This window comes from Oratosquilla oratoria, chromosome 25 (assembly GCF_046742065.1).
Source record: "Oratosquilla oratoria isolate Oo_2021 chromosome 25, ASM4674206v1, whole genome shotgun sequence".
NCBI lineage: Eukaryota > Metazoa > Arthropoda > Malacostraca > Stomatopoda > Squillidae > Oratosquilla > Oratosquilla oratoria.
This window is the reverse complement of record NC_134801.1, coordinates 9,270,581-9,285,580: the sequence shown is the minus strand read 5'-3', so window position 1 is coordinate 9,285,580 and position 15,000 is coordinate 9,270,581. Positions and strand designations below refer to the sequence as shown.

Sequence of the window (15,000 nt, the reverse complement as noted above, 5' to 3'; positions counted from 1 at the left end):
AATGAAAAGGGAAAGGAGAAGGAGTACAAGAAGAAGCTGAGAGAGGAGTGGGAGGGAGTGAAGGATAGAGTAGAGCTAGGAGTGGAGGAGGAATGGGGATGGTTCAAGGAGGAAGTCACAAAGTGTGCAAGGATGGTGTGTGGAACAAGAAGGATGGGAGGAAGTAGAAGGAAGGGTAGTGAATGGTGGGATGAGGAAACAAAGAAGGTTGTAGAAGAGAAGAAGCGAGCTTTCACAGATTGGTTACAAAATAGGACGAGGGAGTCATATGAGAGGTACAAAGAAAAGAGAAAAGAAGTAAAGCACAAGGTAAAGCAGGTAAAGAGGAGAGCAGATGTGAAATGGGGTAAGAGTATGACAGAAAATTTTGAAAGTAATAATAAGATGTTTTGGAAAGAAATTAAGAGAGGAAGAGAAGGCGAATCAAGTAGAGAAGAAAAGGTAAAAGGTGCAAATGGAGAGATGATAATGGAAGAGAAGGCAATAGGGGGAAGATGGGCAGAGTATTTTAGGGAGTTGCTAAATGTGAAGGAGGATAGGGAGGGAAAGATAGTTGCAGTGGGAAGTGCTAAGAAAAAGACCGTGATGAGTGAGGAAAATGGAGGAGAAATAAGGAAGGATGAAGTGAAGGTAGTTCTTAAGATGATGAAAGCAGGTAAGAAACATGGTCTGGAAGAATGACATGCAGAATGTCTAAAAAATGAGGTACAATGATGGTGGGCTGGCTGGTGAGGTTATTTAATGCTTGCTGAAGAGAGGGTAGAGTGCCGGAGAACTGGAGGAGTGCCTGTATAGTTCCACTTGACAAGGGAAAAGGGGACAAGTGTAAGTGTAGTAGTTTCAGAGGGATTAGCTTGTTAAGTGTAGTTGGGAAGGCGTATGGATGGATCTTGATTGAGAGGATTAGGAGAGGAACAGAGGGAGTAATTGGTGAGAAACAGTGTGAATTTAGGACAGGTAGAGGTTGTGTAGATCAGATTTTTTGTGGTAAGACATATATTAGAGACAGCTATAGGAAAAGTTAAGGATGTTTTTTGGGCTCTTATGGATCTCGAAAAGGCTTATGATAGGGTAGACAGGAAGGCACTGTGGGAGGTTTTTTCGGATATACAGGATAGGAGGAAAGCTTCTCGGAGCTGTCAAGAGTTTTTACGAGAGTAGTAGAGCATGTGTCAGCATTAGAAATGGAGAGAGTGAGTGGTTCGAGGTAAAGGTGGGATTTCGTCAGGGATGTGTTATATCGCCCTGGCTGTTCAACTTATACATGTATGAGGTAGTGCGAGAGGTAAATGCAATGGTAGTGGGTCAGGGATTGGAGATGGTTAAAGAAAATGGAGAAAAGTGGGAGGTGAACCAGTTGTTTGCGGACAACACCGCTTGTAGCAGGATCAGAGGAGGGATTGAGGAAGTTAGTGATAGTTTGGGAGAGTGTGTGAAAGAAGAAACTTGATGATAAATGTGGGTAAAAGTAAGGTGATGAGATGTACAAGGGGTGAAAGTGGCAGCAGACTGGAAGTGAGCATTAAGGGAGAGCGACTGGAGGAAGTGGATAGTTTTAGATACTTGGGTGCAAATGTGGCAGGAAAGTGTGGAGTGGAGGTGGAAGTAGAATGTAGATTGAGAGAAGCGAGTAAATGCTTTGGTGGATTAAAAAGTGTAATGAGGAATAGACATTTGGGAATAGATGCTAAGAGGAGACTGTATGAAGGAGTGATTGTGGCAACAGCAGTGTATGGGGCAGAAACATGGAACATAAGAGAAGAAGAGAGAAGGAGTTTGAATGTGTTTGAGATGAGGTGTCTGAGAAGTATGATAGGGGTTACTAGGTTGGATAGAGTGAGAAATGAGGAGGTAAGGAGGAGAACAGTGGTGGTAAGAGAGTTGGGAGATAGGGTTGATGAAAGAGTATTAGGATGGTTTGGACACATGGAAAGAATGAGTGAAGAAAGACTAGTAAAAGAGGTATGGAAGGCAGATGTGGAGGGAGTGAACATGAGTGGGCGTCCTAGGATGAGATGAATGGATGGGGTGAAAGGGACTTTGGGGAAGAGGGGAATGTCTGTTGAGGAAGGACGGGAGAGGACAGAAGACAGGGGTGAATGGAGAATGGTTGTATATGGATGATGCTGTGATGCATGAAGTGGAATGGGTGGGGGGATGGGGGGTGAGGTAGTATGTGTGAGAATAATTTGACAAAGCCCGAAGGGATTTCTCCCCGTCTTCTCCTTTTCTGCATGGGGGGATGGAGAGGGGGGTTCGCCGATTTAATGAGGCGGCCTTGCTGTGGATGTGCTGTGTCTTGCAACACTGCCTCTAACCCAGGGCAGTGGACAAGGTGCAGGGATAACCCGTCATCCAGGAGGTGCTAAGATAAGAGGGAGGGTGGAGGGGGTTGAGTGTATTCACTATGTGAATGAACTTTTATTCATCTTGGAATGACAGTCTATTAAAGAAATTTTCTAGTCCTGGGGGTAGAACAGCTTTTTGACTGGTTGTGTTGCTTCCACTTCTCCGGTGGCACCTTTCGGTCCACCAATTTTTTTACGTACATTGTGAGGTCGTTTTCCTTTTACTTTGACGGGACTCCCCAACCGGTCTCAATCCCTGGCTGGTAGATCTGGCCCCGACGACCGGGCTAAGCCGGTCACTTTCGTTGCCGGGTTTGTCCCAGGAGAATCTTCCCGGACATTTCACCCTTCGCGCACACTGGCATATTTTTACAAACTACTTTCATTCACATTTGCTTATTTCTTATATGCTCTATCTTCCGCTTCCCAGTTTCTATTTATGATAAATCGGTGATTACCTGTCAGGTCCTGAAGTCGTTGTCCCCAACCAAGCGTACCGTTTGTAAGCTGAGTAGGCACGTGATTCTTAGTCGAACTAAAGAGCCCTCTTGAAACGGGGCCGCGTCGGGTCCACCTGGGACGCACCCATTACCATAACAATGCCCAAGTGCCACAACAACAACCACGGATCGGCTCCGCCGAGAATCGGATTGGTATTCCTCCCTTCATTTAAGTCGACATTCTAATTTCCTTCACACAAATTCTGTAAAAAAAAATGTAGAAACCTATACAGTATTCTTTTACAATTTGAAAGAAAATAGTAATTAAACATTCTACTTTACTTCTTTTTTTTTTTCATTGTCAACTTGGGGTTAACACTCTTCAATAATCACACAAAGGGGCAATCGGTCGTCCACTGGGTCCATTTCGAAATGTCTCACTATGGCTCTAATGGCCAGTATTTCAATACATAGTTCAAATTATTTACATTTTGTGTTCACTATTAATAGGAATTTACAACTCATAATTTACATGTAAATTTGATAATGATATATACTCGTGTGATGTATGAATGTGAGTGTTATGTGAATATTCTAAATACAATGTTACGTAAATGTAATGTTGTGGTAATCAAGACGGACATGTTGGGCGCGAAGACTTTAAGGCAGTGGTCGGGGAACAGGGGTAAATTACCCCAAATTGGGTAAATTAGAAATTTTGGGGGGTAATGAACGTGCTACGGATGTGGATGTGCTAAGTGAGGGAAACTGATATGAAAGTTGGAGAAAAGAATGCATCGAGGATCCCACGATCTTTAAAACTATGGAAACGGAGAAATATCAGTATTGAAACTGCTTCATCAGTATTGAATCAGTATTGAAACTGTTTTTAACCCTCAGTGAGACCGCTTTTGCGTTGTTGTCTTGGTGGTGGCATTTGCTCCTTGACTTATCAGTCTTTATTTAGCCCCTCGTCATCTACCTGGTGGATTTTTGACCTGGCGTGTTACTGGAGGAACAACCACGATCATAGGTAAGGGAGGCCTGGATAAGGGGAAGAAGAAAAGGAGTGAAAGGTGGTGGTTGTGGTGGTGGCAGCTTGGATTGTGTGGTTTATCATTTTATGTGGCGTTAATATTTTGGTTCATTCCTGATGCGTTTATAGAATAGTTGCTGTTATGTGATGATCGGTTGTAAACTACTGAACTGGTGTTGCTGTAATGTGTGGCGTGTTTGTGGGTTACTAGTGCTGGCTGCTGATTGGTCGGTGCTATGATCGTCTGATCACGTGATTGCTGATTTGATTGTTCAAGGACGATGGTTGACTATGAATTGTAGGGCAGTGAGACAAAGGCTTTGGGAGTGTGTGTACTTGATTGAATGTTGGATGTTGTTGTGTGGAATCTGAGAAGCGTTTTTTCTTTCAGCTGTTTGTACATAGGCAGTGATAATTGCTTCAAAGTGTTTAATCGTTATTTTGCTTCTAATATCTAATTCTCATTATTCTAATTTTGTCGCGTTTTTATTGTTTGAATTATATTTAATACATGTCAAAACCACAGATTGTGTTGGAGTGACGTCATGGAGTGGCTGGCTGGACGATTATGCTTGATTTTAACTAGCAGTTCACGTTGGTGGAGGAAGTCTGTTGACTGACAGTGATTATAATTAACGTTTAGTGTGGTGAATAAGTTCATGTTGCATCGTATGTGTAATTGCTGCAGGTGTGTGTGGTGTAAATAGGTGTGTGGTGCAGGTGTTCAGGTGTTGGTAGCCTGTTGACTTCGTTACCTTGGTTATGTGGTAAAATTTCAGATTGTTCCCCCGACGAAATCTACCCCCAAGAAAATCAAAACACATAGATTCATACATAAATACGTGATAGATTTGTTTTTTATTTTCAGATGGGAGAACAAGTGATTTCTTCAGTAAAAAAAAGTAAAGAGTTTGCCATTCAACTTGATGAGACTACAGATGTAAGTAGCAATTCACAATTGATGGTATACATTCGATATAGGGGCTCTGATGAATTCGAAGAAGAAATGTTGTTGTGTTCTCCTCTTGAGTTGAGAACTCGTGGTATTGATGTGTTCAATAAGGTTGATGCATGCTTCAAAAAACCAAATGTTGATTTGAAGTGGGAAGATTGTATTGCAGTATCAGTTGATGGAGCTCCTGCCATGCTTGGTCACGTCAATGGTTTTGTGGCTTTGGCCAAACAACAGAATCCAGATATTCTAGCCATCCATTGTATGATACATCGCCAGGCATTAGTTGTGAAGAATTTGGAACCAGAAGTGGAAGCTGTGTTAATGATGTGGTTAAGATTGTCAATGTTGTAAAAGGGCATGCCCTAAACACGAGGATGTTTCGTGATTTATGTGAGGATGGAGAGGCTGAATATTCAACCCTTCTTTTCCATACGGAAGTGAGGTGGCTTTCACGTGGAAATGTCTTGAATAGAGTGTGGGCTCTTAAAACAGAACTCGAAATGTTTCTGACTGATAAAAAAACACACACTTGCAGAAAAGTTCAGAAAAACAACCTGGCTAGCTCTTCTTGCATATTTAGCTGACATTTTTGGGCATGTAAATGAACTGAACAAGGAATTGCAAGGAAAGAAAGTCAATCTCCTGTTAGCAAGGGAAAAAATTTCAGCATTTGTATCAAAGCTTCAGTATTGGAACCAGAAAGTAAATGTCAATAAGACTGCTGCCTTTCCAAAACTGGGAGAGTTTTTGGAAGAATGCCAAGACTGCAGTCTTAGTGACATAAAGGAGTCAGTCACAAGGCACCTGACCAAACTTAGAAATAGGTTCTGTGACTATTTTCCAGAACTTGATTCACATACTGTCAGCTGGTTTGTAAATCCCTTCAAAAGTGAGCTGGCTGATTTGCCTGAAAAGCCTGAAGGATTGGCAGAAAAGCTTATTGAACTTCGTTCCAACAATGAAACAAAAATGGAATTTGAGAGCAAGGATGATCTCTCAAGTTTTTGGATGTCAAAAACTGCACATATGGAAGCAACTAAAATGCTACTACCTTTCGCAACAACCTACGTTTGCGAACAAGGTTTTTCTACCCTTGTAAATCTAAAAACAAAATACAGAAACCGGTTGAATCCTGAAGACAGCATCCTAGTAGCAGTAACATAAAAAATCCCTGATATCGAGTTTGTTGTATCCAAGATGAAACAGTATCATTTTTCCAAAGCCTGAGGTAGCTGATATGAAAATATTAAAGATTTCAATCTGATGTTAAAATATTAAAGTTTTCAATATTTTCTTCATTATTTTTCTTTGTGTGCCATTCTTATGCCAGAAAGAATAACATTATTTTTCTTTGTGTGCCATTCTTATGCCAGAAAGAATAACATTATTTTTCTTTGTGTGCCATTCTTATGCAAGAAAGAATAAAAAATTTCTTTGTGTGCCATTCTTATGCCAGAAAGAATAACATTATTTTTCTTTGTGTGCCATTCTTATGCAAGAAAGAATAACATTATTTTTCTTTGTGTGCCATTCTTATGCCAGAAAGAATAACATTATTTTTCTTTGTGTGCCATTCTTATGCCAGAAAGGATAAACATTTTTCCCCATAATAGTGGATTCAATAACATTTTCTTTTGTTATGCCAGAAAGAATAACATTATTTTTCTTTGTGTGCCATTCTTATGCCAGAAAGAATAACATTATTTTTCTTTGTGTGCCATTCTTATGCAAGAAAGAATAAAAAATTTCTTTGTGTGCCATTCTTATGCCAGAAAGAATAACATTATTTTTCTTTGTGTGCCATTCTTATGCAAGAAAGAATAACATTATTTTTCTTTGTGTGCCATTCTTATGCCAGAAAGAATAACATTATTTTTCTTTGTGTGCCATTCTTATGCCAGAAAGGATAAACATTTTTCCCCATAATAGTGGATTCAATAAAATTTTCTTTTGTTATTGTATGAATTTGAAATACATGATGGTCAATAGTTTTGCTTGTGTGCCATGTAATGCTAAAAAGAGTGTTTTATTTCTGTTTATAAATGTGATTCCTACGTTTTTTCTTGTGTGCTATTTCCATGCCAAAAAGACAGACTTTTATTTCCTATGATAGATGAAATTAACAATTAAACATTTTTCCAATATACATTTTTTGTTTATTTATTACTATCCATGAATTCTATAAGTAAATTGGTTTGTCCACCAGAGTACTTCCAAGTGTGGGGGTAAATTCATTTTACTACAAATTCTATTGGGGTAACACCCAAAAAAGTTACCCGACCCCTGCTTTAAGGCATGGTATATAACTGTGTGTGTTTGCACGTCTGTTTCTACATACGGAAGCATGGCTTCATATATAACAAAGGTTCGGCACGCTATGCGGCGCTAACCTCAGCGACGAGGTACAGTGGAAAGTACATTTAACAGAAGAGAGTATATCGAAATGAAGGAGAAAATTGTGAATACATGTGTATAAATGTGTAAAAGAGTATGTATCACTTAAAACTAACAAGAACATTGGAATGACATTGTATACATTTGAGTATAGGAAGTATAAGTAATACATATGAACTAAACTTGAAGTAGACAGTACTTTTGGAACACCACAGGAATGAGTGAGATATTCAGGGAGTTGTGGTATGATTCCAGGGGTCGTAACTAGGTTAAACATTGGATGTGGGGAGAGACTGTGAAGTAAAGGAAGACTGGTCCTTGAAAGGGGGAGGAACTGGGGTGATAGGGGAGTGTGTTACATTTAGTATTATTAAAGGATTTGCAGATGGCAACAAAAGCATCGTTATTCAAGGCACTGTTTCTAGAGGCACTGGGAGCAGCACAGAACATGTACATATAACAATAAAGATACGTAGAGATTAAAGGAACAAGTTTAAAAGAAAAATAGGTTGGCTCTTTTAGAATAATTAATATGAGCATCGATAGTAAGTAATCTTAGGATAATAATCAAGGTGGGTTATGGGTAGTTTGCAAGAACCTTTAACAACATTTATTTGTGGCCACTTTCAATTCTAATAACCCAAAATCGGTAATAAAGCCGTCAAAACACACAAATTTCAATAAATATCCTAAATGTAAGTGAAATATACATCCTTATCTAGATAATATGCATAACCCTAGTCTACACGACTCTAAGACAGAATAAACAAATAACAGTAGACAATATCACTCACAGACAAAGTTCACAGATTCGTTTTAAACATATACAACTCTGCTTATTTATGGGAACAGTCCTTTGTTCACGCTAAACATGACACTCCCTTGTAGTTGACGGTGAAAGGAAGGGTAGGGGAGTATGATCGATGGTGGAAAGTTCGAGGTTATAGCGTTGGAAGGTATAACAAACCGAGAGATGCACACGCTGAATCATATCATATATTCTCATATACGACGTAGGGGGAGTGGTGATTCGGTCAAATTTTATGAAGCAAGTAATTCTGTTTCAACACACCCTTCGAAGCAGCTGGCGAACAATGAGGGAATTGTGGCAACTGTTGGCGATTTGGGGTGATGCGTAGAAAGAGGGGGAGTTTACCAGTGACTGTAACACATTTCCCCCGGAAGCCCAGCGTAGGGGAACGAAGCTGAGCTAAAGTCTTCAGTCACTGGGAAACGTCTTGATATCTTTTCCTCTAGACAGGGCATCCGCCATTATGTTGTCCTCCCATTTGATATGGGCCATGAGGAAGTTTAAGGCTTGAAGGATGAGGGGCTACCTGAGGACATGCTCATTGGTGACTCTGGCCTTTTTCGATGAAAGTGAGGGAATTGTGGTCACCGTAGACTAGTGTCTCATGTTCTGGATAGTTCAGGTAACACTCGAAGTGCTTAAAAGCGGAGACAAGGGATATGGCCTCCTTTTCCTCGGTGGAATAGGAACGCTGGTATGGAAGCAGTTTCGTTGAGTAATAACAGACGGGATGTAGTGCCTATGAGTAATCATTCCCCTGTAGCACCGGTTTGTTACTCGAGAAATGTTTAAGGGCTTCAAATGAGGTCTGACAGGCTGGATACCAGACAAACTTTTCCTTGGGACTGGTCAAGGCTGTCACAGGGTGAAGCTGCGGTAGAAACGGCGGTAGTATTCTGCCATTCCCAGGAACCATTGGAAGGACTTCCGATTGTAGGGGGTAGGAAAGTTCATGGTGGCCTCGACATTCGCTTGCTTGGCATAATACAGCCCATTTCCCACCACATGTCCTAGGTAGGTTACCGTAGCGCTGCCGAACTCGGATTTGACAGATTGGCATCAAACCCAGTGGCGACGAGACGATCTATGAAGGCGTCCAATCTGTTGATATCTTCCTCCCAAGTATCTGCTGGTATGATGAGATTATCTAAGTAAATATATAGTTTAATCCAGAAATAGTATGGTTAACTGGAAGGTGGCTGGTGCATTACATGAGCAAAAAAAAGAGCATAATATAATTAAAAAGACCAAAGGGTGTTATAAAAGAAGACATGGTCTGGATCCTCTTAGCTTAATCTAATGGTAGCCCTTGATGAGGTCGAACATTGCCATGTACTGAGCTTTCCCTACTCTACCAACAAGAGTGTCTATACGTGGTAAATGATAGCAATATTTCACTATCTCTACATTCAGCTTCCAGTAGTCCATACAGAACTTCCAGTCATCATGTTCCTTCGGGACTAACAGATAGCAAAGTCCATGGCAAGTAACTAGGTTCTGCCAGTCCATTTTCTAGCAAGTAATCCACTTCTGCTTTCACGGTTGATACGGTAAGGTGTCTGGCGGATAGGATATACATTAGTAATTAATTCTATGTCAAGCTCGATTGTTTTACACAACCCAAGTTTATATTTTTAAAAAAAATCTTAACATTATTTGGATGTATTTTTGCTGCGATTCAGTCAAGTGCTCAAGGCACTTAGAAGGGTTATCCAACAAGTAAGAAATTAACTTAAGCTTTCAGGTGTCAACACTTTCTATATCTGTTTTACGTTCGTTTTTGGATTTGGAATGGAGGCCACAGGTCTCCGAAGTTCATCAGTAGGGTCCTCGACTCAGCATTTCAATACACTAGTGTTTCATAACATTATTAGCATTCGTTCTCCCACCTACCTCTTCATCTACTGAAATGACTGCCTCCATCTACCGGCCTCTTACAGGACTCGGCAGGTACCGTTGGTCGTCCCGACCAATTTCTTATTTCCTCTTACAGGGCTTGGGCTTTGCTAATATATATTTAGAATTAGCTAAACTACCATTGCGTAAAATTGTTAACAAAGATATAAGCAACCCTCCAAAATACAACATTCATGCAATAAATGGTGAATAATACATAAACATAATACATATAAATGTGAATAACATGCATGTCAATATATAAGGCATAAAATTCATTAAGAACACTAGTTTTTCATTGTGAATGGTCTTATCATCTTTTCAAAGATGATAGAAATCAATTCTTAAGCTGAGACATGGTTAATGGGTTTTGACAAGGTCAATCTGCGGAATACAACGATCGAAATCATTGCAGCTAAAAATATTGAAGAAAAAAGTACACCGAGAATAATAGTTGCATTAGGAGATTCATTTGAGGGAGATCTTGACAATGATCTTTTCTTAATTTTCAAAGGAGGTGAGTTTTCAGGCAATGTGAAGTTGAAGGTTGAAATATATGAATCATCTGTTAAATGCATTGTATTAAGGGTATTAGAAATTGTGGAAATAGTGTCTCCATGCAATTCACAATTATCAAATACAGAGATAAGACCTTCAACCAAATCCAATTTAGGACTCAACCCGGGACAATTGATTGATACCTTTGTCTTGTTAGGGAAAAACAGATAATGAGATCCATGTATGTTACAATGAGGAATGTGGTCTACAGAATTTTTTTGATAATAGCAATGGTTCATAACAGACACATTCCTAACCAGAGAATTCATGTGAAGCTTCACGGAACACAAAATAGAAGAATGACAAAGATAAAGATTCTTATTAACTCTTTTACAATCATTTAATTTATCATTAGAGATCATGCTTTCTCTTAGATTGTCTAGAGAAAGGATGTAATTGATTGGAAAATTCACTATGAACACTAACTTTCAATAGTTTATCATCTTTTCAAAGATGATAGCGATTAATTTGCAAAACTCACTAATCTAGAGTGTCTCTTCTTCTTCAATATTCATATATTCATATATTATTTTCAACAAACAATACTCATGTGTATACTCATGTGAGTGGTCCTTAAGGTTCCAAGTCTGACCACAGCAGATCCTAGGTTTCCATGTATCTGCTTGACACCAAGTTCCAGTTGTTTAGGTTTCCCATCCCAAGTACATACAAAGCAATACTATCTGTAAAATACATCAAGATTAATATTCAACTCAAGAGGGATATCATTATAATATTCTCTATACTCTTCAGGGTTCTCAACATTGATACACAGGGTATCATAATGATCATCCTCATAGACCTGCAAACTTATCTTCCTCAAATTATCTAAATGTCCTATCAATTCTTCTCTATGTTCAATAATATCCTGTGATAACATTTCAGTGATTAGTTTATCTACTATTGCTAATTTAGAGTGAGGAACTCTGTAGGCGGGTATGTAGATAGGTTGTGTTCCTGGTTTTAACTTAATATGATGTTTTAAAACAGTTGTTTTGCCTAAGGCGTCCCCCGGCAAAGCAATTGCTTTATTGTGTTTCACAAGCAAAGCAAGTAAACCTTCATCCAACTCAGGGCAATTAGTTGATTGTAATAATTCTTTATATCTATTTCTTAAGTCTATTCCTTCTTGAACTGAACAGATTGATGAAGTTGGTAATTCTATCTCCTCACTATTCTCATTTAAAATCTTAATAGGTTTAGTACACACCTGAAAACATCCTATTTGTGTACCTTTCTTTAAAACTATCTGTTTGTTCATAGTGTTAATTACTAGTACTTCTACTCTGTTCTTATTTGACTTATAAATCCCTGAGTCCCACTTCAATCCTTTAATTTTAACTGATTCTGGGACTGTAATTATTTCAGAGTCTACATTGACTCCTTTCAAACACACTTCAACCTCATTAATTGACATGGGATGTAACAATGTCGACCTTGTTACGCCACCCTCCGCAATTATCAAGGCTTCCGTCGTTGATAATTTAGTAATCTCTGGGATTTCCTGAACATCTGAGTTGGGTTTACAAGGTGCTTTACTTTCTGTTGGCCTGGACAAATTACCATGTTTTCTTTTCTCATAGTTGAAAATCCTTTCAATAAATATCCTGGAAAAAACTGACTCTTCTACCACTATCACTGGAATGTACAAATGTTCATTTGTATATAAGGCAACTTCTAGCTCAACCTTACCTAATGTTTTTAACTGATTTCCAGTTACTCCTTGCAATGAGTAACGGATTGGTTCCAACATTTTCACTCCTGGGTTCAACTGGTTTAAAACTTTACTAGTAATTACATTAACTACAGACCCTGTATCAATAAATATTTGGATAGGCTTATTGAATGCTCTACCCGCAATGAGAGGTCCTACAGAAGTTTTACCAACAGTAATTATCAGTTTGTCAGTTTCTTTCATCTCTCTTGCATTCCCATATTTAACACAATACCGCCTATCGGTATATATATGGGGAGTTCTGAAATTGTTTATTCTGTGTCTGGGGGGGTTTCCTCTTAGCCCTGGGGGTACCCGAAAAATTCGGTACTCATGAGTCTTATGACCTATTCTATGATGGTACATACAAAATGGTGGGTTTCTACACTGATATTCATCATGACCTTCAAATTTGCAATTTCTACAAATAATTCCATAAAAACAGTCTTGGGCCTTGTGTCCCCAGGTATTACAATTAAAACATAGGATTCTAGCATCCCTGGATGGACTTCTAGCATGCCGCCTATGTCCTACTTCTGTTTTCTTAAACTTTCTAGAGTTCCTATGTTGGCTTTGTTGATTTATAGGCATTACATATGGGTTTATTGTTCTGGTCTCACTGTATCCTTGAAGAAGATAATCTACTTCTCCTAAACTTATATTTGATTTAAGGTCTTTGTACAGCCTTTCTGCTGTTAAGTCATCAGAATTTTTGGCTAACAATCCAAATGTGATCAATTTGATTACTTGAGAAATTTTCATTTTGTCACTGGATCTTTCTATCCAGTCTGAATCTTTCAAGATAGAATTCATGTCTTTTGACCACCTATCTAGTCTAGCTAAGTACTCTGTGTCAGTTTCACTTGTCCTAACTTCTTTTATCATCTTAACTAATGACCTAATAGGATCCTGGTCACATTTGGACATAAAATGTTTAATGAAGGCTTTCTTATAATCTTCATATTGGTTTATATCTTCCATTTGCTGGAAATTAATGATAAACCTAGCCCTTCCATTTTCGGGGTCGATATTCTCCTTCAGGACCTCTATCTTTCTTTTTTTCATTTGTTATATTCTTACAATAATGGTATTTGCTTCCCCGGTAAATTTTGGAATAAAGACATTGGAGGTATGGACTTCATGTCTTAACACATTAGTAGTCATACCTGTAATTTGACTTGTCTGCCACCACGTAGAGTTGCTTACGATGTCACTTTGACATCCCCTCGACGTCCTTCGTCAGCCTTGAAGATCGTCTTGTAGATGATCACCTTGAAGATCGCTTTGTTCCACTCGTAGTAATTGCTTGTAGCCTCTCGTTCAGTTGCTCGTAGTTTGTAGATCCCTCGTTCCTCGAAACCAATACACTCTTGGTTGTGGTTGCCTTATTCCAGTAAACTTTCTCGCACCACTTCGCCCCAGTCTATCTTGCTTGCACCACTTCACGCACCAGTCTGTCTTGCACCAGTCTTATAATCTCTTCGGATGTGTCGCACCGCTGTTCACCACTGTCGGTCCTCGACCGTTTACACTTCTATTAGTCTCGTAATTCCACTCGTCACAAGGCCCCTTGCCTTCGTTACGTCAGTTTCACTAATTTCAAGTTCATCTTATTCAGAAGGCCCCATGCCTTGTACTTCTCTCGAGTTTTTGGGTGAAATAAAAGGGGTGTAAATTTCTTGCTTCTTGATCTAACGGAATACACCCAGAGAGTCCCCTCGAGGTTCTCTCCAATACGTCAGACCACCTTCGTTCAGACGTCACTTTTTATTCGTCCAATAGTCTTTTACTTCTCAAAACAAGTGCCACACCTTAAGGGCGTGCCTTTTTCCCTTCGGTCAATAATATTTCTTTTCATACCCATTTACCTCCAATCCGAGAGACTGTTACAGTCCTTCCAGTAACATTGCTGCAAACATGATATCACCGCGTAGGTGGCCTGTCGCTCACAGAGCGTTTTGGTTACATCAGCAAATATTACAACAGTCAGCCGTGTTTACACAGATAGAACGGCGACTCCAGTCTTGTTTATAAAAACAATCAAATCAGAGCTAACGCGAGTCTGACTCAGCTATTGTCGCTTGTCGGCGACTAAACAATCCTCGACTCAGCATTTCAATACACTAGTGTTTCATAACATTATTAGCATTCGTTCTCCCACCTACCTCTTCATCTACTGAAATGTCTACCTCCATCTACCGGCCTCTTACACTTCGGTACTCTTTCATCAAATGTACATGAACTAATTTTGAATGTTTACGTCTGTCAGGTGTGAGAACTACATAATTCTGTTTACTCAGTCTATGAGAAACAATGTAGGGACCTTGGAATTTATAAGAAAGAGGTGCTCCTGGAACTGTCAAATAGAGAGGCCCTTTATCACCTGGTTTAAACTTTCTAACTCGTCTTCTGATTAAAAATTGGCCCTTGGCCCTCAGCCAAGTCAGAACTACTTTTTAAAGACCTCCTCCAATACCAGAAAACATTTTATTCATAAAAGTTCCCGTATCATTCCCTGTTCCGATTTATTTAACCAATTTATTTGACCAATTTTTCTTCCAATGAAAAATTATATTTAGTTCACAATTACCCAAATACCATCAACAAAAAATAGCTAACGTTCACCGGAATTTGAAAGAACATAACCCAGGTATTTATTCACTCCCATGTAAGAAATGTAATCTAGGTTATATTGGCCAGACAGGGAGATATTTGGGGACAAGGCTGAAGAAACACAGACGTTCGAACAGGTACGGCCAAGAAAGTTCGGCGATGGTCCAGTACATAAATTATCATAATTGCCATCTCGACCGGGACAAAGCCTATCATATACGGGTACATAAATCTT

The 15,000-nt window shown here is 39.2% G+C and overlaps 1 protein-coding gene across 1 annotated transcript in view; it reads left to right on the top strand.

The window, feature by feature from the left end:
* Nucleotides 1-5,943, top strand: part of LOC143039016 (protein FAM200C-like) — a 51,403-nt gene extending 45,460 nt beyond the window's left edge. Inside the window, exons 2-3 of the mRNA XM_076208862.1 lie at nt 4,693-5,038; nt 5,360-5,943. Of these exons, the coding sequence (XP_076064977.1) occupies nt 4,693-5,038; nt 5,360-5,943 (930 nt within the window). The remainder of the gene's footprint in view (nt 1-4,692; nt 5,039-5,359) is intronic.
* Nucleotides 5,944-15,000: the final 9,057 nt, after the last annotated feature.